Source organism: Pochonia chlamydosporia, chromosome 4 (assembly GCF_001653235.2).
Source record: "Pochonia chlamydosporia 170 chromosome 4, whole genome shotgun sequence".
Lineage (NCBI taxonomy): Eukaryota > Fungi > Ascomycota > Sordariomycetes > Hypocreales > Clavicipitaceae > Pochonia > Pochonia chlamydosporia.
Window position 1 is genome coordinate 2,466,864 of NC_035793.1, and position 25,633 is coordinate 2,492,496.

The 25,633-nt window shown below is 49.2% G+C and overlaps 7 protein-coding genes across 7 annotated transcripts; 5 read left to right on the top strand and 2 right to left on the bottom strand.

Annotated features, from left to right (window-relative positions):
- Positions 1-1,040: 1,040 nt before the first annotated feature.
- VFPPC_08178 (dihydrolipoyl dehydrogenase, mitochondrial precursor) lies at positions 1,041-2,653 on the top strand (the record flags this gene model as incomplete). The annotated part of the gene is made up of 3 exons (XM_018286929.1): positions 1,041-1,196; positions 1,246-1,897; positions 1,956-2,653. The coding sequence occupies 3 exons, from the start codon at positions 1,041-1,043 to the stop codon at positions 2,651-2,653; spliced, it is 1,506 nt and encodes a 501-aa protein (XP_018143733.1).
- Positions 2,654-4,273: 1,620 nt separating this feature from the next.
- Positions 4,274-6,042, top strand: VFPPC_08180 (fatty acid desaturase; the record flags this gene model as incomplete). Its single annotated transcript, XM_018286930.1, has 2 exons — positions 4,274-4,464; positions 4,551-6,042. 2 exons carry the CDS (start codon positions 4,274-4,276, stop codon positions 6,040-6,042), a joined length of 1,683 nt encoding a protein of 560 aa, XP_018143734.1.
- Positions 6,043-7,250: 1,208 nt separating this feature from the next.
- On the top strand, positions 7,251-10,636 carry VFPPC_08181 (vacuole-associated enzyme activator complex component (Vac14); the record flags this gene model as incomplete). Its single annotated transcript, XM_018286931.1, has 8 exons — positions 7,251-7,318; positions 7,438-7,600; positions 7,815-7,982; positions 8,053-8,716; positions 8,776-9,799; positions 9,866-9,945; positions 10,016-10,175; positions 10,279-10,636. The coding sequence occupies 8 exons, from the start codon at positions 7,251-7,253 to the stop codon at positions 10,634-10,636; spliced, it is 2,685 nt and encodes an 894-aa protein (XP_018143735.1).
- Positions 10,637-10,703: 67 nt separating this feature from the next.
- VFPPC_14354 (hypothetical protein) lies at positions 10,704-11,666 on the bottom strand (the record flags this gene model as incomplete). Its single annotated transcript, XM_018292123.1, has 1 exon — positions 10,704-11,666. The coding sequence occupies one exon, from the start codon at positions 11,664-11,666 to the stop codon at positions 10,704-10,706; it is 963 nt and encodes a 320-aa protein (XP_018143736.1).
- Positions 11,667-12,917: 1,251 nt separating this feature from the next.
- Positions 12,918-14,633, top strand: VFPPC_08182 (DnaJ and TPR domain-containing protein; the record flags this gene model as incomplete). Its single annotated transcript, XM_018286932.1, has 2 exons — positions 12,918-13,898; positions 14,052-14,633. 2 exons carry the CDS (start codon positions 12,918-12,920, stop codon positions 14,631-14,633), a joined length of 1,563 nt encoding a protein of 520 aa, XP_018143737.1.
- Positions 14,634-15,547: 914 nt separating this feature from the next.
- Positions 15,548-21,234, bottom strand: VFPPC_08183 (autophagy protein Apg9; the record flags this gene model as incomplete). Its single annotated transcript, XM_018286933.1, has 11 exons — positions 15,548-15,581; positions 15,647-16,118; positions 16,186-16,242; positions 16,346-16,438; positions 16,499-16,631; positions 16,741-16,776; positions 16,880-16,949; positions 17,026-17,318; positions 18,456-19,703; positions 19,796-20,516; positions 20,573-21,234. The coding sequence occupies 11 exons, from the start codon at positions 21,232-21,234 to the stop codon at positions 15,548-15,550; spliced, it is 3,819 nt and encodes a 1,272-aa protein (XP_018143738.1).
- Positions 21,235-22,870: 1,636 nt separating this feature from the next.
- VFPPC_08184 (component of oligomeric golgi complex 6) lies at positions 22,871-24,946 on the top strand (the record flags this gene model as incomplete). The annotated part of the gene is made up of 1 exon (XM_018286934.1): positions 22,871-24,946. The coding sequence occupies one exon, from the start codon at positions 22,871-22,873 to the stop codon at positions 24,944-24,946; it is 2,076 nt and encodes a 691-aa protein (XP_018143739.1).
- Between the last annotated feature and the right edge of the window lie 687 nt (positions 24,947-25,633).

The following is a 25,633-nucleotide window of genomic DNA, read 5'->3' on the forward strand; positions in this document are numbered from 1 at the left end:
ATCCAGCAAATTTCTAGGTTCCTGGTCATCGGCAGATAGCAGCTTCAATAACAGACAACTAGATGAAAGTCTCGATACGTAAACGCAATCCAGCGCGTGGAACTATGATCCCATTGCCTTCACAATAGTCCCCTGTATCCGTTCAGACTTCTGCCCCTGTGGTACAGAATGCGTTTTATTCACATCACATTCTGTGTGGGGAGCGTGTGTCGGGGGTGAGACCAACAGTCTGAGAATCTACTCTTTTTGGGCCATGTGTCGACACTCAACTCTAGAGTACTCGGCCTGAAGACGATTATCGATTGCGTAAAGTATGATTCACATATTTGTATGAACCAGATTCCGCCTGCTTGAAGACTTCAGGTCGTCACCACCACCAACCTTCGCATTGTTGGCTCCTTGAAACTCACCAAGGACGCGGCTATGGTCGCCTCAAGGCGGAAACGCACGGTTGGGGGGCGGCCTTTGGTCCTGAGGCATAAAAGTGCACTAATTTCTCAAGAGACCCGCGCCCTAATTGGCCATCCCCTCATGCATTGGATTACGTTGAGCTATTCCAGTCTCCATACAGTACGGAGAAGTTACTTGACCCGATGTTTTGAGGGAAGCGCCGGGTCCCAAAGAAAAATTACCAGTCGTTCCGGGGTCGCCCTGAAGTTTTGCCGCAAAGCCTCGCAGGAGCTCTCCGACGACACACGTCCGACTCACACCCTCAAACCTTCTTCTCTTTGTCAACACATGTCATCCGGCACCCATTGACCATCCACAACCTGACATATCGGCATCCCAAGATGCTTAGTAGCCGCCTTGTGTCCAGAGTCGCCGCCAGGCAGTCGTCCTGGCAGCATTCGTCGTAAGTCATTTTGGTCAAGCAGCTGCCGCCAGGAATTGTGACGATGTGTCACTCTCCCTTCAGCGGAATTTTGACAAATAGCTCGATCTTCTAACTGCAGTATCTCTGGCAGCGTACCGAGCGTCGTTTCATCTCCAAGACTCTCCCGCTGGACTCGTGGATTCGCGTCTTCTTCCGGTTAGTAGACATGGCATTGCGAAGCTGTTCTGCCTGTGGCTGGGTTTTACATACACAAACTAACAGCCCTTTAGACGAGAAGGACCTTGTTATCATTGGAGGTGGTGTTGCCGGATATGTCGCCGCTATCAAGGCTGGCCAGGAAGGCATGAAAGTCAGGCTTCCTGCTTCGTCCCAGGGGCCGTTAGTTGCAATGGGCTAACCACAATGTCTAGGTTGCTTGCATCGAAAAACGCGGCACACTTGGTGGGACTTGCCTCAACGTCGGATGCATCCCCTCGAAATCCCTCCTGAATAACTCCCATATGTATCACCAGATCCTCCATGACACCAAAAACCGCGGAATCGAAGTAGGCGACGTCAAGCTTAACCTTGCAAACTTCATGAAGGCCAAAGATACTGCCGTCAACGGCCTCACCAAGGGTGTGGAATTTCTCCTCAAGAAAAATGGCGTCGAGTACATCAAAGGTGCAGGCTCGTTTCTCAACGAAAATGATATCAAAGTTGAGCTTAATGATGGCGGCGAAACGACTGTTCGAGGCAAAAACATTCTTATTGCTACTGGATCTGAAGCAACCCCTTTCCCAGGCCTTGAAATTGACGAGAAGCGTGTAATTACTAGCACTGGCGCCATTGCTCTGGACAAGATTCCGGAGACTATGGTTGTCATTGGCGGCGGGATCATTGGTCTGGAAATGGCGTCCGTGTGGTCCCGTCTAGGAACCAAGGTCACCGTCGTCGAATTCTTGGGCCAAATCGGCGGGCCTGGTATGGATGCAGAGATTGCAAAGGCAACGCAAAAACTACTCAAGAGGCAAGGGATGGATTTCAAGCTGAATACCAAAGTCATCAGCGGCGACAAATCTGGCGAAAAAGTCACACTTGATGTTGATGCTGCGAAGGGTGGCAAACCCGAATCAGTAAGTTGGTCTTCATTCAAGCACACCTTGCATCGTTGCTCTCGTTTTCCCCATTTGTCGTATGAATACTAACCTCTCCTCCCAGCTGAACGCCGATGTTGTTTTGGTTGCCATTGGCCGCCGCCCTTACACGCAAGGGCTTGGCCTGGAAAATATCGGCATGGAGCTCGATGAACGCGGCCGCGTAATTATTGATTCGGAATACCGAACGAAGATCCCACACATCCGATGCGTCGGCGACGTTACCTTCGGCCCAATGCTTGCCCACAAGGCTGAAGAAGAGGCTGTCGCTGTCGTGGAGTACATCAAGAAGGGGTACGGCCACGTCAACTATGGCTGTATCCCGTCTGTCATGTACACTTATCCTGAAGTTGCTTGGGTGGGCCAAAATGAGCAAGAGCTGAAGAACCAGAAAATCCCGTATCGTGTCGGAACTTTCCCATTCAGCGCCAACTCTCGCGCCAAGACCAATCTAGACACGGACGGTCTCGTCAAAATGCTTGCGGACCCAGAGACAGACAGACTTCTCGGCGTTCATATTATTGGGCCAAATGCCGGTGAGATGATCGCTGAAGGCACATTGGCTTTGGAGTACGGCGCATCTACAGAGGATATTGCACGAACTTGTCATGCTCATCCTACGCTGGCTGAGGCTTTCAAGGAGGCTGCCATGGCCACTAACTCGAAAGCGATTCACTTCTGAAGCGTCAGCTATTTTCAAATGAAGCAACAAAAAAAAAAGCTCCGGCACAGAACCCAACACTAAAGGCCCTTGGCTCTTGATAGACTAAGCTGGGTTCGCGGAGTATGCTGGCGGTGGTGGCATCGGACGCAGCCGCAGAGATGTTTTCAATCTGGAGGGATGATAAGCGCTTACCGGCCAGCCATCATTGCTCCTGCTACTTCTAATTGTCTCTCGACATGTTGGCGGAGGAGGTCGTCATTGTTCCAAATATTCTCATTTTAGATGGTGTAAAATAGTAATGAACCCCCTGTCATAAACGGACCACTTGTGCAAACATCAGATACCTAGCTACCTGCCTAGGTACTGAGTACGGAGTCGCGGCTGGCTTGTGGGCCGGGTGGTGTGGTGTGAACACCGGCCTCTGCACCTGACATGTTCTTGTCTCCATGTCCGTTGAATGCCTAGATCGACTAAACCATGTGGTCCTGATTCGGACAATAGTGTGATCAGACTGCCACTTGCCGGACGCAAGTCCACGATTCGGTCGCAATCGCGCTCGGCGCCTTGAAGCCATCATCAATCAACCAACCTGACTTCATGTACTCATCCATCGTAACTCCAATCGTGTGCCACTTTATTTCAACTCAAATGCCTCTCCTCAGGGCAGGCTTAGTACCTAGGTAGTTACGGCGTTAAGTATTGCTCGGGGTGCTATTATGTTTGCTTGGGATGCGTAACGCCCCATTAACTACCTAGGTACCACTTCCAGATAATCACTATATACCTTTTCCTTGGAGAGCAATTACCATATTTACTTAAGCCTTACCCTTACTTTTCGGGAAAATTAGAGAGTAAAACTCTATTCTTGCTTGTAGCGCTGTGAGTATAATTGCCAATCTAGCAGCATATATGCTGTCCTGCTAGACTTAGGAAATGCAATTGGTAGACAGGTACCTTGCGTAGCTCTCGGGGCCTGGAAGGGAAGTTAGTAGGGTGTTAAGCACCCCGAGCAAAAATTGACAGCACCCCGAGCAATACCAGGTCCAGATGTCACGGCGTCAAGTCGTTTCAACATATACCTAGTACCTATAGGCAAGTACCCTGGGCAAATGGTCCCGGTCCTTGCCCCACCTCCCCCAGCCCCCTTGCTCTCAGCGGCCGAACTGAAGAGGCTGAGCTGATTGGAGTCAAGTTTGCCAACGAATTTGTTCTCAGCGGCCTCGTGTCTTCTCCACTGCCTCCCTGTATACCCAGGTCAGGTACGTGGTTGTTCATCAGGCCTCAGGACAGATCAGATTAGCCTTTCACCACCAATGGCAAACTAGAAGTTCTTTTCGTAAACGGAACATCAGCAAAAGGCCACGAGCTTGCGCAAACGAAACGGTGTCAATACTTTGCGCTTGACGAAGCTGCTGCCACCCCACTTCTCGGACACCCGGTCTCGACTGCTACGTCCAAGCACCTGTCACCAAAGGGTTGAACTGGACATCAATCACTCCTTTGGTATATTTAGCTGCTGCGGGAGGATCCTCATGACAGTTCCTGGGTATTCGATCTTCTCCTAAACAGAATAGGTGCCTCACAGCTATTGTATCTGGCTAAAATCTCTTCGGATCAAACTCCATGGACACAACCTCAATGCCTCCGGGTGGCCGGACCTACCCTTGCTTGTCTCGTAGGGAGGTCGAGAATCTTATTGCAAAAGGCCACAAAATTGTCATTTTCAACCAACATGTGCTAAAGGTTGATCCATGGCTACCTTACCACCCAGGTGGCGAGAAGGCTTTGCTGCACATGGTGGGCAAGGACGCTACAGATGAAATCCAAGCGTACGCCATTTGATTCCCCGACAGCTGCTGGCTCTATAATGGTGAACTCTGCTAACCCATTGAGTCCTATCTGGGCGTCATTCCAGACTTCATTCTACCGATGCCCAAGAGCAAATGTTACGGTATCGAGTTGGCAAGATTGACGGTGTTTGGGCCAACTTCACACCGCCAATTCAAGGCGGGTTCTTTCGTCCACTGTTGAATGCGGATAATCTTGATTGCAAGGATCCGTATGTCCCAAAAGACTTAACTTCAAGCGCTTCCAGCTCTAGATCGCCGTCGCCAGTGTTTGATGATGAGGCTGAAAGAGTGAGAAGACGCAGGTTGGCCAAGGACCATCCTCCAAGAACTGCATCAATATCCTCGCAATCCAGTATGGAACCTGATACAACCGGAATGTCCTACCTGGATGCTCTCACAAGAGAGGAGATCAGTCTCGACATCGACAGGTACCCTGAGGTTGATTTGGCCACGCAGCAAGAAATAGCGGCAAAATTCAGAGACTTGAATAGGCGCATTATTGACCAGGGCCTTTACGAATGCAGTCGGACTGCTTATGTTTATGAATGCTGCCGATATTTCGGGTTATTTGCCGCCATGTTCATTTCTCTCATGTATGGCCAATATGCGTTGGGTGCATTCTGCTTGGGCCTTGCATGGCATCAACTTGTCTTCCTTGCTCATGACGCCGGGCATTTGGCAATCACCCACGATTACCAAATCGACACTCTTATTGGTATATTCGTTGCCGATTTTATCGGTGGCTTGTCACTTGGTTGGTGGAAGAGGAACCACAATGTTCATCACATTGTCACTAATGCGCCGGAACACGATCCTGATATTGAACATATGCCCCTCTTCGCCGTCACACATCGGCTACTGGAAAGCTTACGGTCGTCATACTACGATCGGGTTATGGAATATGATGCAGTTGCCAAGGCTTTGTTGAAGATTCAGGCTTGGACGTACTACCCTCTTCTTGCACTTGGACGATTCAACCTCTACCGTTTGTCGTGGGATTATATCATTGCTCGTCGAGGCCCAAGACGTGGCCCTGGAGCTTGGCACTGGTACCTAGAAATTTGTGGACAGTTGTTCTTCTGGGCGTGGTTTGGCTATGGCATTTTGTATAAGATGCTACCTGATGGCTGGACACGCTTCATGTTCGTCATGGTGAGCCATGTCACCTCATCGCCGCTCCATGTGCAAATTGTGCTCTCCCATTTTGCCATGAGCACCTGCGACCTCGGCCCGCAAGAATCCTTTGCTCAGCGAATGCTCCGAACCACGATGGACGTAGAGTGCCCGCCATGGCTTGATTTCATACATGGAGGACTGCAGTTTCAAGCCATCCATCACCTCTTTCCACGCATGCCGAGGCACAATCTTCGCAAAACCCAACGGCTGGTAGTAGAGTTTTGTCAAGAGGTGGGCATTCCCTACGCGCTTTATGGGTTTGCAGATGCAAACAAGGCCGTTATTGGTCGTCTGGCAGAAGTCTCCAGACAGGCTGCCATTCTTGCAAAATGCCAACAGACGGTTGCTCGAAATGGCGGAGTCTTTGGACACCATCACTAATGTAGGATATGCAATTTCGGAAGCTTTTTTAGAGCTGCCTACCCAGGTACTTAGATATTTGTCATGTCTTGACATTTTTCTTCCTTTCTATCTTGCAAACCCTCCTGTCTAACTACCCAGGTACATACCTACCTACCCGTAGGTCGGACTACTTAGGTATGTAGATGCTTTACAAATGCCTACCTAGGGATAGGGGACTCAGGTCGTAACAGAGCAATTTTCCAGCCAAGGGGGCGGCGACTATTTATCAGGCCTTGAGAGCCGTCAAATAAATTTGATGTGGTCAAATAATTGGGTGCCAGCGTGGAATTGCACCAGACAGTCATCTGGATCAGGATAGGTGTAAACACACGAGGGCAGCTATCAGTACAGTATATCACGCCGGCGCTGTAGCATCCCATCTACCTACCTAGATGCTTAGGTAGGTATGATTAACTTCAATTTTGAATATATATATGGCCCTGGCCCTTCTCGCGCTCTTGCCACACACAGGAAAGACAACAACATTGAAATATCAGAACATCGAAAGAACTTGACCGTGTGGCAACATTGAAGATTAAAGCAACCAGGTCGATGTCGGCTCCAGTCCCAGTTGAGGAGACACACACATCCCCACACTCAAATAGCTGAGGTACCAGGCCTACTTACCAAGGTACGTACCTAGCTAGGTACAGTATCGGACGGGTGGCTAACAGCCAGGCAGCCCACAGCCCACCACACCAAAACCACCACCAGACACACCAAAGTCCTGTCTGTCTGGTGCGGTGACCTTGACTTATGACTGATTTAATCAAAGAACATTGAATCCCAACCCCGGCACCGCGCTTCGTTTCCTGTGTTTCAAGACCCGCCAAACCATTGAACAACCATCAACACTACAAGCTCAGACCTGCACCGGCAATACACCACGCTCCCTGACACTCAAGGATCCTGTTTTGGGGCCGCATAGCAGGCATATAACTAAACGGCCTCTCTTCATCCTTGTCGATAACAGCACGCGTCACTGTCTGTGTTCTCCGGGAGGCGCACAACGACTTGCGGCTTTCGCTGGCCTGTGATCGTGGTGGCCAAAGGCTCTCCGTGGCGGCTTACTACCCTCAGTGTCGTTTCGAAATCTTAGTGTATTGCTTCCTTTTGCTTATAGAGAAGTGAAAGAAGACCTACTCAAACACGGACGGCCATTCCCCAAGCATGGTCTAGCAGCCATCATGGATGCCAACATTCAGCGTGCCCTGAACGACAAGCTCTACGACAAGCGCAAAGTCGGGGCACTCGAGTACGTGATTTTTTCATCATCACTGCCTTCCGATAGTCTATTTCACTTCTTTCCTCTGTTTTTTGGCCCCCATCGTGTGGATGGAAGATAACCATCGATTCTGATATTGTGATGGACAGGCTTGAGAGGGTCATACGAGAACTCGTCGCTTCCAAGGACTACCAGAGGGTACACGACATACTTGAACAACTCTGCAATGAATATGCCTATGCGGTCCACCAGCCGCATGCTCGAAATGGGGGACTTATCGGGCTGGCGGCAGCCGCGATTGCCCTTGGCTCCGTACGTATTGGTCTCCAAAATTCGCTTCGACCCTGACATCCTGATAATCTGTGACCCTTTTTGCAGCCTCTTTCCTTTTGACTTGAACATTCACTTCCATCTTCCATAACCATATGAGCTGCAGTGTATTCATTTATGCTCTTTCCACGGCCTTGTGACGCGAGCGTGTTGTCGAAGCGGTGACGCCATGCAATAACTGGCTGACCAGTGTTAGGATCTCCCACGCTATCTTGCAAAAATTGTTCCACCGGTGCTTGCCTGCTTCACTGATCAGGATGCCCGCGTGAGATACTATGCATGTGAAGCCATGTACAATATTGCCAAAGTTGCAAAGGGCGAGATTCTGGTCTATTTTAACAGCATATTCGATCAACTTTGTCGGGTACGCTTTCCCCATTGGCGCCTGTGTATTTACTCAATCAACAATGCATTGAGTGCTGACAGCAATATAGCTTGGGGCAGACTCCGAATTGTCGGTTAAGAATGGCGCTGAATTGCTGGATCGGCTCGTTAAAGACATTGTCTCCGAGTCAGCCGCTTCATACGTATCGGTGCTCGAGGCACCACCAGGATTCGACAGCGATGACAAGGCCATCCCAGAAAACCAGCATACAAACCTGCCTACGGCATTTTCTCTGCCAAGGTTTATCCCCTTGCTAAAGGAGAGAATATGGGTAATCAACCCCTTCACTCGGCAGTTCCTCGTTGGCTGGATAACCTTACTGGACTCTATCCCCGATCTTGAGCTGGTCACCCACCTCCCGGATTTTCTGGGAGGTCTGCTCAAGTTTCTTGGGGATCCCAATGCAGATGTGCGAACCGCGACACAATCTTGCCTTGACAAGTTTCTCAGTGAGATCAAGCGGATCTCACGGGTGAAGAAAGGTATCGTTGAGAGCAAGAAGTCCAGAGAAGGTGGTAAACGAAAAAGGCAAGATTCTATGGATACGGAAAGTATTCGTCCGGACCTGGAGGAAGGAGACGAGATCGATTCTGAAGCCTTTGGCGATGATGAGGAAGACAGCGCCGAGGAGGACTGGATTCCGGGGCAGGACGTTGAAATCAACTACAAGAACATATTAGAAATTCTTACAGCTACGTTGGATTCTCCGTTAGGTTTGAGAAACTTCTACGTCACCGCGCCACTTGACAAGAGTGCTTCTAACAATAAGCAGAAGAAGACTGCCTTTTGGAATCCCTCAGATGGATTGTGGAATTTCTCGACATCTGCCCGGAAGATGTGTTGCCATTCACCCCCAAGATTCTCGCACATATGCTTCCAGCGATGGCAAGTAGCAAGGAGACAATCCACCAGGCCGCCACCAGAGTTAACACATGTCTCATGGATTACGTGGTTTCCCTCTCAGACGACTCCGGATTAAACTACCAGGGCATATCACAGGGCCAATCTCAATCCACTTCGAGACTCGCATCAGCTGCAGATCGACCTGATGATTCGCATAGCAACCGTGTATCACTGTCAAGCGTTCGCGAACAGGAGGCTCAGAGTCCATCCCCTGGCCGCGGTCAACCAGCTTCAACTATTGGAGCGCCACTTGTCAACCAAAGTCAATCCGACCTTGACTATGCTGCTGCTGTTAACTCTCTAACCCTCTTGTTTCTCAATGATCATGAAGCTACCCGAGTTGCTGCCCTGACATGGCTTATCATGCTTCACAGGAAGGCACCAAGAAAGGTCTTGGCTTTCAATGACGGGACATTTCCCGCATTGCTCAAGACACTTTCTGATCCATCCGATGCAGTGGTAACAAAAGATTTGCAGTTGTTATCGCAGATTTCTCGAAATAGCGATGATGACTACTTCGCAAACTTTATGATCAATCTGTTGCAGCTATTTTCTACTGATCGCAAGCTTCTAGAGACGAGAGGGAACCTCATCATTCGACAACTATGCATCAGCCTCAGTCCGGAACGAATCTACCGCACCCTAGCGGATTGCATAGAAAAGGAAGAGGATGTTGAGTTTGCTAGTATTATGGTGCAGAACCTCAACAATAATCTTATCACAGCTCCCCAACTCGCAGAGGTCCGCAAGCGTCTGCGAAATCTGGAAACCAAAGATGGCCAGACATTGTTCGTAGCTCTATTTCGCTCTTGGTGCTACAACGCTGTCGCCACTTTTTCGCTATGCCTGCTTGCTCAGGCTTACGAGCAAGCGTACCATTTGCTTCAAATATTGTATGCACCCTAACACGTCACAATTGGAACTGGTAGTCACTGTCACATTGTTAACCATAGAGGCAGTGGTGAATTGGACATGACTGTCAATCTTCTTATTCAGGTTGATAAGCTAGTTCAGCTGATTGAATCCCCTGTATTTACCTGTAAGTCGGAATGAAGAAAGGAAATGAGTACCCCGAACTATGGATGGCATGCTGCTCACACTGGCTTCAGACTTGAGACTCCAGCTGTTGGAGCCAGAAAAATATCCGTATTTGTACAAATGCATGTATGGGATTCTCATGTTGCTGCCACAATCATCAGCATTTGCTGCCCTCAAAAACAGACTGAACAGTGTCAGCTCGATAGGGTACTTGACAGTGGCGCCTCGGAGGTGAGCAGGTGTCCCAAGAAACCGGTCCGGTCCTGCTGGGGATCAACCGCGCAAGTCAGCTAGCTGTTGTTACGCACAAAGAATACTCACTCCTTCACTCCAGTGCGGCCACTCCATCCAGCAGCGCCAACTACGATCGGCCGAACCGGCTCAAAGGGCGAGAGGATGGCGGCATTAGGTGGGTCGAGCTTCTTGAAAAGTTTCGCAGTGTGCAAGAACGAGCAAGGCGAGTACAACGCCATAACATGGAAGGAGAAGATGTATCGACATCGGGTCTAGGAGATATTCGGATGATTGACGGGCCCTCAGAATTGAAGGCCGGTAATCGAGCTCCGGGTCCCGTAATCGCTCCATCGGCATCGAAGGATGCCACTCCGGCTCCTCCAGCTAAGAAGTCGGGCCTAGGCAGGCAATTCGGGAGACTCGGCGGTGCTGTTTCAGGCAAGAGCAAGAGGAATTAGTCGAAGCCAAACGAAGTTGGTGCGCTGGTCAGCTAGACCTAGGAACGTGCATATACTCAAAATATATTCAACGACTGCAACCCCCTTGATGCCGCTTGACTGGGCTTGCTTTCTCAACTAAACCTTCAAAAACTTCATCTCTGCGAGAGGCAACCACTCTCAATTTTTGGCGGAGTGCCTCAACTTCATCCCTTGCTTTGTGTTCATCACTCGGCAACCCCCTAAAGTCCATTATCTGAGAATCCAATTCCTTTTTACGTATTAATATGTCTAGAAACTGCTCCTCCTCATGTGCAACGAGCTGGACGGTTGGGTGGAAGCCTTGCCGGGACGAAACTGCAGCTGACTGGCGCTCCTGTATATCTGGTCGTTGAGCAATTAAGGATTTAATTTTTCGCTGCAGGTCCAGGTTATGTTTGACTAGTCCAGGTGGCAATGTGTAATGCTGGCTTTTCACTGTGGTAGTCAGCCACTCCGTAGTCTTGGTATATTCTCGAAGAAGCAGATTTCTCCAGGCGTCAATTCGCAGGGCCGCCTGTGAGGCTTCGAATAGAGTTATTATCAGAGCCATGTGTTGGCCGCCAAGTTCGTGCAGATCTGGAAGGCTGGTTCCTTGCTGCACGGCCATGTCTCCAAGAGCATCAAGAGCGGCTTTTCCATCTTGGTTGAGATTTCCATGAATGGCCGATAGGAGTTCATCGCGTATTGCCGACGTGGTCCAAAGTCGAGGCAAGACACCTTCTATTTCTTCAAACTGCACACTAGCGCAACTGTTCTCGTCCAAAGCAGTTTGGTTTGCATCGGCCATCAAATTGCAGTTCTCGTCAGCACCCTCATTTAAACTGACAAGCGCTAGCAAGGCCTTGAGAGTTGAGGAGTTACGTTCGAAAGTAGGCAAGCTGCGGCTATTGGAAAGCTTGGAAGCGAGCCAAGAATCTATGTACGACCAGTCCTTGGCTGTCGATGCAGCGATTCGTGCCACAGATGGAGAAAACATGGCCGTGGGAACATTCTCGATGGGTTGAGCCATTGCTAACCGCCGGATCGTCGATTAAGCTGTCAACTTTGTGGCCGTAGATCCTAGGCCGCCCTATTTCTGACAATATATGTGTACGCAACCCCATGCGTGATAGGATACCGACGCTAAACCATGAAGATTGGGGCCAGTGACATCGATTGCTATGGCCGAAGGGGTCTGATCAAAACCTAAGGGTAAATCAGCGCTACTATTCAGTAAATTGAGCATTGATTGTCCATTAGAGAATAGTAGGTCTTGGATCCGTGATGAGGAGGCTTCGGAGAGCTGCTTCTGAGATGTGCAAGCCTTACCTCCAGTAACAGCAGCAGTCAGGTTGGAGTTGGGGCAACACACGTTTATGAAACGCTACTCTGTGAATAGCACAAAGCTAACTATGCAAATGGCCGCTACCAGTGTATCTTGTTGCGCGTTGAAATGTTGGGAATGACTGGGTACGTCGTTGATCACTGGAGGTTGTCTAACACTCTTTGATGTAATCAATGTCAAGCGCATGCTGTCAAGGCGACGCCACAGCAAGGTTCAGCCGTATCCAGCCACAGGAGCATTCCAAGTTCGAAGCAAAACCAATCCAAAAGGCAACGCTTGGTACTTGGGTACCTACCTAGGTAGTAGGTACTTTAATCTCTGGACGATGGTCAACTAGTGCCACAGAGCCAGATGCAAAGGCCACCTAACACATTGACATTCAGCATGCATGCGGGTACCTAGCCCAAGTACGTCTGGTAGGTAGGTACATGCACAGACGGAGCAGTTGACCAGCCTGGAATACTACATTGGGTAGATGCACAGTCCGCCAGCCAAGTGGCCACTTTTCACTTCACCATGTGTCCTTTTTGTTCCATCTTTTCCTTTCTCCAGTCTTTTTCCATATTGTCAATTGCAGGCTGACAATACCTCTGGATCTTGTCCTGCAGGACTCTACAAAATTTCAGCGGCCAACTTGTCCCTTGCTTGTCTCTGTTTCTGCCCACAGGTTTCGCCTTCGTCGTGGCCTGCTCGTTACCCGTCGCCGCTCGAACTCGAGCACTGAACGATTTAAGAGACATGGGTTTGGCCATCTGGTCGCCCTCGTTCCCTGTTGCCAAAATATTTGAGTATACTTCCGCGTTCTAAAGCAGAGAAATTAAGTGTCCAAGATCAATCCTCGCCGCCGGCTTTAACTTTAACCACTAATTGTCCCGACAACCTGCCGCTCCCAAGTTTGTCGACATCGCCATCTTGACCATCTCAATAGACGGTAATATGCGACTAGGTTTTTCGAACCTGGCTGTGACAGCAGGCCTACTTGCGTCCGCCACGACATTACTCGCCCAAGACATACCGCTAGATTTGCCCTTGTCAACACTACTTTCGTCGGCGCAATCGCACCTCGCCAAGGGCGAAACCAGCGAGGCTCTCGCATACTACGACGCGGCCGTCGCGAAGGACCCTTCAAACTACCTTACATTCTTCAAGCGTGCTACCACCTACCTCTCACTCGGCCGCTCTAGCCAAGCCAGCCAGGACTTTGGCAAGGTCTTGGAGCTTAAGCCGGGGTTTGAAGGCGCACATATACAACTAGCTAAAATAAAAGCCAAAGTTGCCGACTGGGAAGGCGCCAGATCAGAGTACATTGCGGCAAGGAAAAATGAAGATTCTCCTGAACTCATCGAACTGGCGGAGTCGCAAGGCGCCGCCGATCTGTCAGATATTGCAGAAAAGGATAAGAACTGGGATGCGTGTATAAACCACGCTGGTGCGGCCATTCTTGTTGCCTCTAGGGCACCATCTCTACGTCAGCGACGCTCACGGTGCAGGTTTGAGCGAGGAGAAGTTGAAGAGGGCATGAACGATTTGCATCATGTTCTCCAGCTTCGGCCAGGCAACACTGACCCATATGTTCTCATATCAGCAACGACTTTCTACGGGCTGGCAGATATGGATAACGCGATTGCCCAAATACGGAAATGTCTGCACTCTGACCCCGACTCAAAGATTTGCAAAGCAGTGCATAAGCAAGAGAAGCGTTTGCAAAAGGCACTCTCAAAAGCCGAAAGTCAGCTCAACCGTGGTCAAAGCACCACTGCCGGGCGTGCTTTGGTGGGCTCAGCGGATGAGCCTGGCCTACTTTCAAGCATTCGCGAGCAAATAGATCAGCTAAAGCTAGACGGTTGGATTCCAATGCAGGCCAAGACAGCCCTGTATGACAAGGTGGTTGAAATGGTGTGTCAAGCATATTCTGAGGTAAGTCAGTCAAGCTAATAACCATATCTCTGCCCTTCTCTGTCAAGGAAAAAAAGCTGTCCTGCTGTTGCATTCCCTTGATGTTGCTTCTCATCATCATCAAACCCTGCCTTCAGCAGTTCACACAACAAACACTAACGTTGAATTCTCAAGTCGAATCATAAGGATGCTTCTAAATATTGCGAGGAGGCTATCCAATTGGACCCTGAATCGTTCTGGGGTCTCATATACCGGGGCAAATCTCTTCTTAAGCGCGAGGAATATGATGCAGCTATACAGGCGCTTGAAAAGGCTGCAGAAATACGGCCTGACAAAGGGGATAAAATAAATCCTATACTGCACAAGGCGCAAATTGCCCTGAGACGTAGCAAAACGAAAGATTACTACAAGGTTCTTGGGGTGGCGAATGACGCTGACGAGCGACAAATTAAATCTGCATACCGCAAGGCATCTAAGCAATATCACCCAGACAAGGCCGCAAAGCAGGGCATTAGTAAGGAAGAGGCGGAGAAGAAGATGGCTTCGATAAATGAAGCCTATGAGGTCCTCAGCAATCCCGAACTACGGGCCCGGTTTGATCAAGGCGATGATCCGAACTCACAGGAGAGAGGCAGTCCGTTTCAGGGAAGTCCGTTTGGTGGCGGTCAACCCTTCATGTTTCACCAACAAGGAGGTGGAGGTGCAAATTTCAAATTTCAATTTCCTGGCGGAGGTGGTGGCCCATTTGGATTCTGATGTGCAATGACACACGATGAAACATTATGTGGCATTTATGAATAGAGTGAGGGGAAGCTTTCTGTAGACAATAAAATAATGATGCTAATGGAACATGATATCGGCCATTCAGATGAAGCTTTCCATCAGTTTCGGGCTGCCTCACCCGGGCGAACTGTGCATAGAATTGGTGATGGCTCTCCCTCAAGTGTCAAATACTCAGGTCTGCTATATACCAGGAGTACATGTAGGTTGGAGTGTCGACGGGATTCCATGGAATCGCACCGCGTTCGGCTTCATTGTTACATATAGGAGACAGATTTGGGTTCGGACTTAAATTGCTGCGGCTGTCATAATTCAGACCCTGCGATTCACGCCAATTCGACGAGCCTCGGATCTTGTTGAAAGACAAGTTAGCTATTAGACCGGGGCTGGCACGGTCAATAGTGAACTTGAGCCAGCCAGTCAGTCAACAGAGAAGAGTTGACTGTCCTTGCAAAGGTCACTTCAAGTGCATTTGGCAACCAAGATGGCCACTGTGATGCCGTATGTCTGTCTAGATATCCTGTATTATGCTCCATGTTTGGCCAAAGTCTCCGCTTCAGTCCGCATGGATCTGCCCACCCTAGTGATTTATAAATGTTAAGATCCACAGCATTCTATGTACACAATTTCAGTTGACATGAGACCTAGAGCATTGGCTGCAATGCTTCTGTTGTTTCAAATAACGAACGCGTGAAAGTTACTGATCAAGTTCCTGCGCCAACGCAATAAATGGGAACAAGTAAAAGGCCAAGACAAAGATAACCGACCACTGCCTCCGATGTATTCAAATGTACCCGTTACTGGGGATTACATGCCATCTCGCTTCGACCAACATGTGATCATCGCTTCGTTTCAGGCACACGTCGACCATACATGTACCATGTGCCTCGTCACGACGAATCGTTGCGTTTAATGAAATAGGCTCTGTGTAAGATTTGTTAGTAAGTTCGACAGTCTGAAGAGGCAGATTTCAATAGTGAGGAACATACTTGGAGAACTCGTAAGCTGACCAGCAAATAGCGGTACTGGGCATGGTTGTAACTACTCTGGGGCGCACGCCCTTGAAGAAGCCTCGAAGTCCTTCTCTCTGATACAGAAGCTGACATCCCCCAAGGAAACCATTCACGTTTCGAACTTGTGGGTCTGACGATGTGCCCCGGGTCTGCAGTATTGTCTTGATAACATCCATTGGTGTAGTGAGTCCAGCGGCAAATCCTCCAGCAACTGCTCCAGCCAAGCAATGTGTCACAGGATCGTAGTGTTTTTCAGGGTTCATGGCTGTTGAAATCGATTCGTAAGCAAGAAACTGCAATGCGGTGAATGGAACCGTCATAGACAGGGTCGTAGGATAGGAAATGTAAAAAGCGCCGATGCCTTCGTTTCGGTAGACGTATTTGGCGCAATCGATCATAGACCGGTACATTTTGCTCGAATTTTGGATTTGCATTCGTTGTTTGATTACTTCCCCAAATTAGAGCATGTTCACAGGACAAAAGAAGTAACAGGGGATGAGATTGTAGCACCATACCATCAAATGGATTCATAAAGGCATCGCTTGCGATGGTAGCGGCAGCTCCACTCGTTGCTATTCAGTTCATAGCGTCAGCTGTTCTGGCATCTCGCCATATCGAACTCCGGGTGAGATCTATGAAAGGGTCAAGTAAAGGCATCATTTTGATGAAACTTACCAGCAGCAAGTGGATGGTGTACACCGGCCTGATTTCCACCCATAGCATGCTTGACAGCCTCGTATGTTGCAAAGTACACAGCATGTGCAGGACCTGTGCCCTCGTGATTAGTAAACTGCACAAGGAAGTGCTTAGGACAGACGGATATCATACCGGCTCCAACAATGACACTAGACATGCCTCGCCACAAACTGAAGAACCCTTCCCCTGATGCCATCTGATAGGTGCTCCGCAGAACGCCAGAGTAGGCTGTTGTGTTGCTAGGATTCAGGACTTGCATCCGTGTCTGGTTTGCACTTCGTTAGCATATGCGAGCTATTCCGGTCGAAGAGCCGGCCATATGTGGATGAGGTTGCACATCTACAGAGGTCCAACTGAGGGGATCGGATTCATACTTTGATGGCGTCAATGGGGTACATGACGGTATGTTCCTAATACCAGTTATCAACGTCATTGAACTAGCCAAGGGCTGGCGCCATGCAGCCAAAGTGTTACAGCAAACGTCGAGGGCAAACGGATGGTTATGTAACATACAGCAATGCCAGCAAACGCTCCTGCTGCCATGTTTTGCAGCAGCGAAAAATTTGGCGGAAGCGATTCGTAGCTTTTAGGCAGTAAGATAACAGAGTTAGCACCAGACATCTCTTTGACCTCAGTGGGATTGGAGGGCTCCAATTTACTCATAGTCATCGCCAGGGTCGGCACTGGGCAGGGCCATGTCGGCCACAGCTTCAGAAGCTCTGCCGAAAGCTTTGGAGTCTAGGGCAGCCAGGTTGGCAGCGGGAGGGCCGAAGCAGTTAAACGTCGGAATTTCGAAAGCTCTTGGCGGGTAAATCGATACGTGAGAAGTCTTTCTTCTGACACCAGCTAGGCAGTATTGCGAGCCTTGGTTGTGCAAATGATGGTCGCGATGAGATGTGTAGCGTCCCTGGGCGTCATAAATTTGGCAGAGGACGCGCGATGAGTCTGTGATCTGAAGAGAGTCAATTGCCTTGGGGATGTCCTGCTGCTACAGCAGTTGCATATGATTGTTCAGGGTGTGCGTTTCAAAACGTGGTCGGGGATGAGATGGGGTGAACCTGACCAGAAGCTGATGTTTGGTACGGCCTGGGCGAGGCCAGTTGGTAAAAATTTCCGCGATTGTTGCTCCGTTCACGGCCTCGGAATCCGGCGCAAACCCATCACTTGGGCTGGCCGAGCCTCCAGATCCACTTGGGGGGAGCTCACACAATTGGGGACGTGGAACCATGGCTTACCCTGGAGAATTCGGTCATTGATGTGGCCGCTTAGGCATTTAGACGCCTGCCCGACAAGTCGTGGACTTGACCACACATGTGCTTGTCTCAACACATAACATCTCTAAATGCTGGCTCCTTGATATACCGCCTGAGATTTAGTTGCACATTCCCATAAAGTTTGGAGGATCAAATCTAAAGCTATACCGCGGGTTGCTCGGGATCTTGGCTGGTACCTACCCCAGTACGGAGTAATAAGAGGTGGACAACCCGCCAAAACGATGCTGCCCGAGAGCTCCCAGCTGGGTGTCTGATGACCAACCCTGGCCTCGGCTTTACAGGAGTCACTCGGAGACCCTCTTTCCCTCGGCACCAAACACAGGCAAAGGGCATTATCAGCAATTGCAGATTGGATCAAGTCGGGCGTTGATAGCTGCAATAATAAGTGACATACCTGCTCCGTAGGTACCTACCTAGTACCCAGGTAGCCAGATTGACCATGGAATCTGGCGGTGGTGTGGACGCTCGATTGAATTTTTGCAGTGTGAACGGAGCACAGAGTATCGCCTCACATGGGCACGCAGTATGCTGAGAGATGCCTCCGTACAATGTACCTACCTCGTAGGTAGTGGTACTTTGCTGCTGATTACCCCCGCCTCCTACCTACTACCTACCTAGGTACCTAGGTAGGTACAAGTTTAACATGCGCTCTCCTATGTCTCTCACAGAACTTAGAAAATACGCATACGCACAAGAGCACACGTTCGGCAACGTCAACCATCAAGTCAGAAGTTATGGTATTATACTACACCGCCCCGCCGGCCATGCTGAGCTTGTCGCAATTGATATATGAGCCCAAGAACACCATCTCCCACCCCTTCAGGCTGCATGGAGCTATCCTCTCGACTGAGGCCCTTGTCTGGCGAAGATTCCCATGTAGACTCACCTAGGATCCCACCTTCGTCGTAAGCATCATCATGTTCGCTTATTCCGTGTTTCCGAGCCTCAAACTCCGCATCCTCTTCTGCTATCTGACCTTCCCCGGAATACATACCCCTGGCCTGACGTAGCCGGTGCCAACTTCTCGCTCCAAGTGATGGCAACTGTGGCTGATTATGCGGATCTAACAAAATAGAAGCCATGGGGGAGAGTTGTGGAACTGCAGGAGGCACTGTTCGTTTTGATGGCATAGCGCTAGTCGGGCGACTTCGATTCCGCACGACGTCTGTCCTCGCAATGTTTGAGCTCTGCATATCTGCCGCAAGGGATGGAGAGTTGAGGCTGGGGAAAACTGGAGGCGGGTGGAACTGTCCTCTAGAGCCTGGAGGCATGTGGCCAGGGATGCCTGTTTTGGGATTTATAACGTAATTATCCAGGAACCCGTAGTAGGATGCTGCCATCTTCCCATGTTTTGTAGAATAATACTCTTCCCGAATATCGGGATCAGCCCCTCGCAGACGATTCTGTCCAATACCCTTCTTAAAATCAAAGACAGCAAAGGAACACACGTAGCCTAAGCCATCTACATGGATCGTGAACTCACGGAAAAAATCGATGATCTGTTCCGCGCACCTTGGAAGAGAAAAGAACAAGAGCATCGGAGTGGTGATTATGCCCAAGATCTCTTCTAGAAATATAACAACTTTCATCTTGTATAGGTTGGAAAAGTCCTGCTTTACCTCAAAGCTGTGCAGTCGCCCCTGCCAGTGATCTGGCATATAATGCGTGTATTCGATAACATTTCGCAGTGCGTATTCGGGATTAAAAACTGTTGTCTCTTCCGAAATCATGCCTCTAGTCATTGCCCATATGGCACCGAAGACGCCTAGATAGAAGAGCACAGGTCTGTCTTTGGTTATTTCGAATCCGAGAAAAAGCTCCGAGTCAAGAACAGTGCCGACTGCGAGTACAGCTGTCAGAGCCCCGGACATGAACGAGACACTTCGGGCAATTTCCTCCGTCATTCGCTTGGGAAACTGCTCGATATAGCGGGTCGCAAAAGGGAAAGACATGTGAAGCCTCTCATAAAAGATATGAGGCAGTTCATTGAACTCCCGAAACTTCCATTCCGCGAGTGCTGTATATTTGCGGGCGGCCGCCATTTTTGGATCTTTCTGATACTCCTGTAGATATGGCACGTTAGCTATGGCTTCATCAAGCCATCGTCTCATGATATTGACAACTTGGTGTAGCATCCCCAGGGGTCTAAACTTACGTTGTAGTAAGTGAAAAAATATACGATGATGACGTATGCGAGTACCACAGGAGCAAAAATGAGATTAAGAATTGCGGCAAAGTACAGACGTTGTCGCAGTTTTTGGCTTAGAAAAGATCGTCTATCGGCGCGTAAAATATCCTGCCTCACTTGACCGAACTCATTAAATGCCATGTCGAGGATGCAATAGTGTAGGTACCACTCCATAGTCTTTGAGAAGAGCTGCCTGTCGCCTAGAAATGGTAGCGGCAGGGACAAGTTAAGCACGTCCTTGTTGATCATTGCAATGAGGAAATTCTCCTTTCTCATTAATCGATTCGCAATGTCGTGAGCGTCGAGTCTTTCCTTTGACTGGCTACCAATATAACGACGAAGGTTTCGCGGTATATTGGTCGCAGTTTTCGGGTTGTGATCACGCAGAGTCATGATGCGAGCAACAATATCTTGCCACGATACCGTTTGCATGTCCTGTTCAGGAATTTCGAGCAGGTGGACAAAGAAGTCCCTCACATACACCAAGCGACGGATCTCGAAGAAATATTGAACCGATTTCCATATGAAGAAAAAGGAATACATCCAAATACCGAAACTCCAGGAAGTCGACATATTTCGTGTGCATTGCTTGATGACGACATCATTTAGTGACTTGCTATGGGGAACTTTTCCATAGTCAACACACTGAGTGAGAAATGTCAATAATACTGCAACAAAAAGCGTCTCCCTATCTCGCAGTTAGCATTTGCATTTGATTAGTTTTTCGAACCACAGGCCACGTACAAAAGCCATAGGGCATTGGAACACAATATACAGAGAAGGCCTCCACCCTCATAGTAATCGTACACGTCTCGCATGAAGCTATCGAGGTTTGTGATATTAACCCATCTCCAAAGAGCTTTTTCCCTTCGTCCACCAGGGGCTAATCCGCTCATCAAAGACCTAGGCTGAAGTACCCTTGCGTCGTTTTGCAGGCTAGTTGGATGACGTGGCTGCTGTTTGGTCCGCGGAGGTTGCCAATGCGTTCTCGTTTGCCTATCAGGCTTCCCGAGAACCGGGGACGGGGTATCGTGATGTATATCCAGGGGTTGTGATATACCATCAGGAACGTGTTCATTGGCCTCAACCAAAAGCGATGCAGGGACGTCATTTTCGATATCCTCATCATGATCTGCCCAACGGGCAGTTGCCACAAACTTCGGAAATTGCGTTGACTCGCCTCTTACGATATGCGTTGATGGGTCTACCGTAGCTCGACTACTGCCAACACCTAAAGCCTCAACATCGAAATAGTCGAGGTTGTGGCGTAGATTCTCCTCGTCGACACTATTGGTTGATTGGTGGTGGATGTTTACCTGGGCCGGCCGTCCTGTTCTTGGATCCCTGTGAACTTGGCGATCATCTGGAAGTGATGTCTCGTTTTGATGAAACGTATTTGATGCCATGATCGTGACAAAATATATCGGCACAGATCCCTGCAATTGCCATGCTTCAGTCCCGGTATTAAATTTCGCACGGTCGTTCAGTCGCGGCTAATCGAAGTCATGTCATGATATCGGGTGTTCGATCAATGTACTATCTTATGTTAGTAGGCCTAGAGCCCAATAAATTTCGGAAGGGTTTGGCTAGCCTAGCCTGCATCTGTTTATCTGACAAGTTGAGATGCGTATCGCTTTCTGTTTATATGGATTTCAGCTTGCTGCTGGACATCCCGTGACAAATCTCCAAGATGCGTCATGTGGGTTTTGGTGATGACTTAGGACAAGGCGGGCTCCACTGAAGTCACAGCCACCATCAGGCTGATGCCCCCAGCTTCCAATTGCCCCAGCCTTGCAGGTGGGTGCGGCCAGGCCGCCATGGACCCATCAATGATGAAGCACCACATGCAGCTTGAAGCTACTGGTCGACTTGGGCGATGCCCTGTTGATACTACAGGTGGATTCATTTGTTTTTGTCCTCAAATTCAATGATCCAATGATGGGTAGCAGCCTCAAGGCCGCCGCAAAGGTCACAGACAGCACAGGCTGGAGAGAGCGAAATGCTGTCTGGTGTGATTCGCTATGGAGATCGCCTTATGAGTCTTGACTTCAGGTGATTTAAAAATAGCACTACAGTCCCTGGTCATAGGAATTTTGCCCACCGAAGAATGGATCAGTCGTCTCAAGATGGGCAAATACTTATGACCTCCCACTCTACATATCTTTGGGTGCAAACTTAGAAGTTACTCATGCCAAGTGTCTGATACAAACGCCCAGCATGTGACCACCTTTGGCCCAAATCAGCGCCAAGAGGACGATTAAAGACATGGTCAGCAACTATCTGGTAGTTTGTCGCTATTCCATTTCAGAAGAAACTTGACAAGACCGCCTTCCGTACCCCTTCACATCGCCGGCCAAAGAGGTGCCCGAGGAAGCAGGGCAGCTAACTACCTACCTAGGTAGGTAGATACTTAAGTACCAGACTTTCTGCGAATTGTGGTTGCCGTTGACAGAGAGTAATAGAAGGCTGTCAACCTCCAGGCACATACATGAATAGCCTTGAGATGTCTGCTTGAACTAGGTATCGGCAAAACGCCGGTCCACTTGCCAGAGCCATGGCCACTCGACTTGCTCCATTTGCTTGTCAAGACCCCAGTGATGGGATGCACGCCACTTCCCTACATTTCAGCAGCCAAAGGGATATATAGGACTGTTGAGGGTGCTCAACTGCATGGCGACTTGATGCTGAAAACATACCCGCGCCTAACTCATGTTTCTCTTGCAAACAAATTCCGGCAGTACAGTGCATGCCTGCCAAAGAGCTCAAGTGCATCACGTGGTCCTTTCCCGAAGAAAGCAAACCTCGCCGTGCATCCTTTCACAGCCCTGGTCGTCAAGTATTCCGCTGTTGTCCTCTGTCGAACGTCCTAAACGACGATCATGAGCTTTAGAAGTCTTTAGGTTGAAAGGCATTTCCCAAAACAACTGACTTCGTGGTTGCGGCAATCTGAAGCCCCCAGGTATAGCCTACGGGACGAAGGGCGCACAGATGGAAATCAAGTCGCAGACATCTCCGGCTGGTCAACCCCGGCCTGATGGGATAATGTCAGAAGAGCTTGGTCGCGGCACTAATATGCTAATCCCATCGACAAAAAGCTCCAATTCACTCACAACTAAAGTTACAGCGGTTCTTTCTACATCGTTTGCGGATGCAGAGTTTCGCGAGGCTCTCTCCCTCCTTGATGAGAAGGAATTTGCAAACGATGCGAGAAATCGAAGACAAATCAGGATTGACTTCCATAAGAATGTCATGGACTGTAATGGAGTCATAGTTGATAGTTTCGGGCAAGTGGCAGAGGTTAATATCATCCCAGCATCTCCAATACTTGACAGGTCATCGCTGACAACCATACAGCAGCTGCACCGCGTCAGGCTCATACTTGGAAAGCTAAACGCAGAATATCAGGATATGAAAACCCAAATTGCTCTGGCTAAGTCAGGAACCTCGACCACTCTATCTGAGACGTCATCTTTGTTAGAGACCCGAGCGCAAGTTTTAGTCAAACAGGACGTCTTGTCCGCTTTCAAAGAGCATTTTCTCATGACAGAGGTTGAAATTGTTGCGTTGACATCAACGGCTGAGCCTGTCGATGATCGGTTTTTTGATGCCCTTTCCAAGGCGAAGAAGATAAACAAGGATTGCGAGATCTTGCTCGGCCTTGAAGGACAGACCTTTGGCCTAGATTTAATGGAGCAGACGTCCACAAACCTCAACTTTGGGTTCCAAAAGTTGTATAAATGGCTTCAGAGGGAATTCAAAACGTTAAATCTTGAGAATCCGCAGATGAACACATCAATTCGGCGAGCTCTTCGAGTGCTAGCGGAGCGGCCGTCCCTTTTCCAAAACTGCCTAGACTTCTTCGCGGAGGCTAGAGAGCGACTTCTGTCGGAAGCTTTCCACATTGCCTTAACTGGTACAAACTCCTCTGGTGTTGATGATGCCTCCATTAAACCCATTGACCTCACCGCGCATGATATACTGCGTTACGTCGGAGACATGTTAGCATGGGTACATTCCGCAACCGTGGGTGAGCTTGAGGCTCTTGAGGTCCTTTTCATTGCTGAAGGCGAAGAGCTGGCTAAGGGTTTGAGACAAGGCAGGGATACAGAGGTCTGGCGTCTTGTTGCAGATGATGAAGACGACGATCGCGAGTTTAACGCTCTCGGGGCTCTGAATAACCTCGTTGACAGAGACATGGCTGGAGTCGGCAGGTTAGTTCGCCAACGGGTTGAACAGGTCATTAGAACAACCGAGGATATCATACCAGCCTATAAACTCGCCACTCTTCTGAGCTTTTACGGCATTACATTCGAAAGGCTGTTGGGTCCAGCTTCGAAACTAGCAGATTGTGTCCACGGATTAGAAAATGAATCGCTACGGCAATTTCGATCTTTACTCAAGGATAATATCGCACTGATACAAAGCGATGCTGATAAGATCCCTACCGATCTTGCACCGCCACCCTTCTTTCACGACGCGTTAGACCAACTCGCTGCAATTATGCTGACATTTGACTCGTCTCTATCATCGTCGGCGATCCCTGAGAGCGAGTTTGAAGGCGTGCTTACAGACGCACTGGAGCCGTTTATGATTGCATGCGATAACATGGCAAAGTCCATGCCGCCACTAAGGGCCTCGATTTTCATTGTCAATTTTAAATCTGCAGCTTCCAAACGTCTTGCCAAGTTCGAATTTACGAAGCGGCGGGCCGAGGAGCTTCGCCTGGATATCGCAAAGGAGTCGGCAAAACTTGTGCAGCACCAATACGAGTTCTTTCGTCTGCGGTCTGGATTAAATTCACTGTTTAGTAGCGAGTGTGATGCATATAGCAAAAGCATTCCAGCACTTAACGCAACGGTTCTTGCCAAAGCAAGTCAGCAATTGGATGAGTTTCTACCTTCAGCACTGTTGGACGCCATAGACAGGGTCAAAAACTTAGAGGACGCAATGATTGCTCGTCAAATCACTGAAGAAGCCGCAGAGATGTTTTGCAAAGATTTTGAAGAGTTTGAAAAGAAATTGGAGAGCATGGGTCCCAGCACAGGGGCAAGCGATGACGCATCTGTTCGATTACTGTTTCCCCGGACATCCACAGAAATCCGCGTTCTGCTATCTTGAGACATCACGGTTGCGGGATTCATTGTTCGTGCTTCCTAATGGCTCCAGTTGGTATTCCTCGCGCTCGGATCCTTACGGGTACTTGGAAGGTGGAAATTTATTCTTGAACGTGTTCAAATTGCTGCATTCACAGAACGAAGGAACTTCAATTTTGTTTTTATTAGGCTCGAATGCCCTGTAGATGTCTGACTTCATACAAACATGAGAATGGAATAGCATGTGCAGAAACATATGAACACAAATGTGGACTCTAAGGATAAGACCCATGGTGTTCCTCTGGCTTCCCAGCATCTAAATGTCAAACGTTCGAAACCACCAGCCTCAAAGCAGGCGAAGGTTGGAAGGGCCAGACTCTATCCGGATGTGGTCGCGTAAATTCTGGTCCTCAAGCTGCGGAAGTGGAACCGTAGTCCATCATCTGGGGGGCTTTCTCATGTTGGCTGCGGGTGACGCTTAGTGTCTGGTGGTGGCCCAAGTGCAGCAGGAAAACCGATGTTGACACCACATCTACTTACGTCACTGGTGGCTCCTAGCCCACCAGACCACAGCCCCGTCATGAATGCTATTGCTTGGGAGAAGATGATGCTAGCGCATCAACGGCCGAAGACTCTGCCCAAACCACACCTATATGCGTTCCAAGGGACAGCATCGTTTCATGCTACACATTAGTCTTCAACTACAGCAACA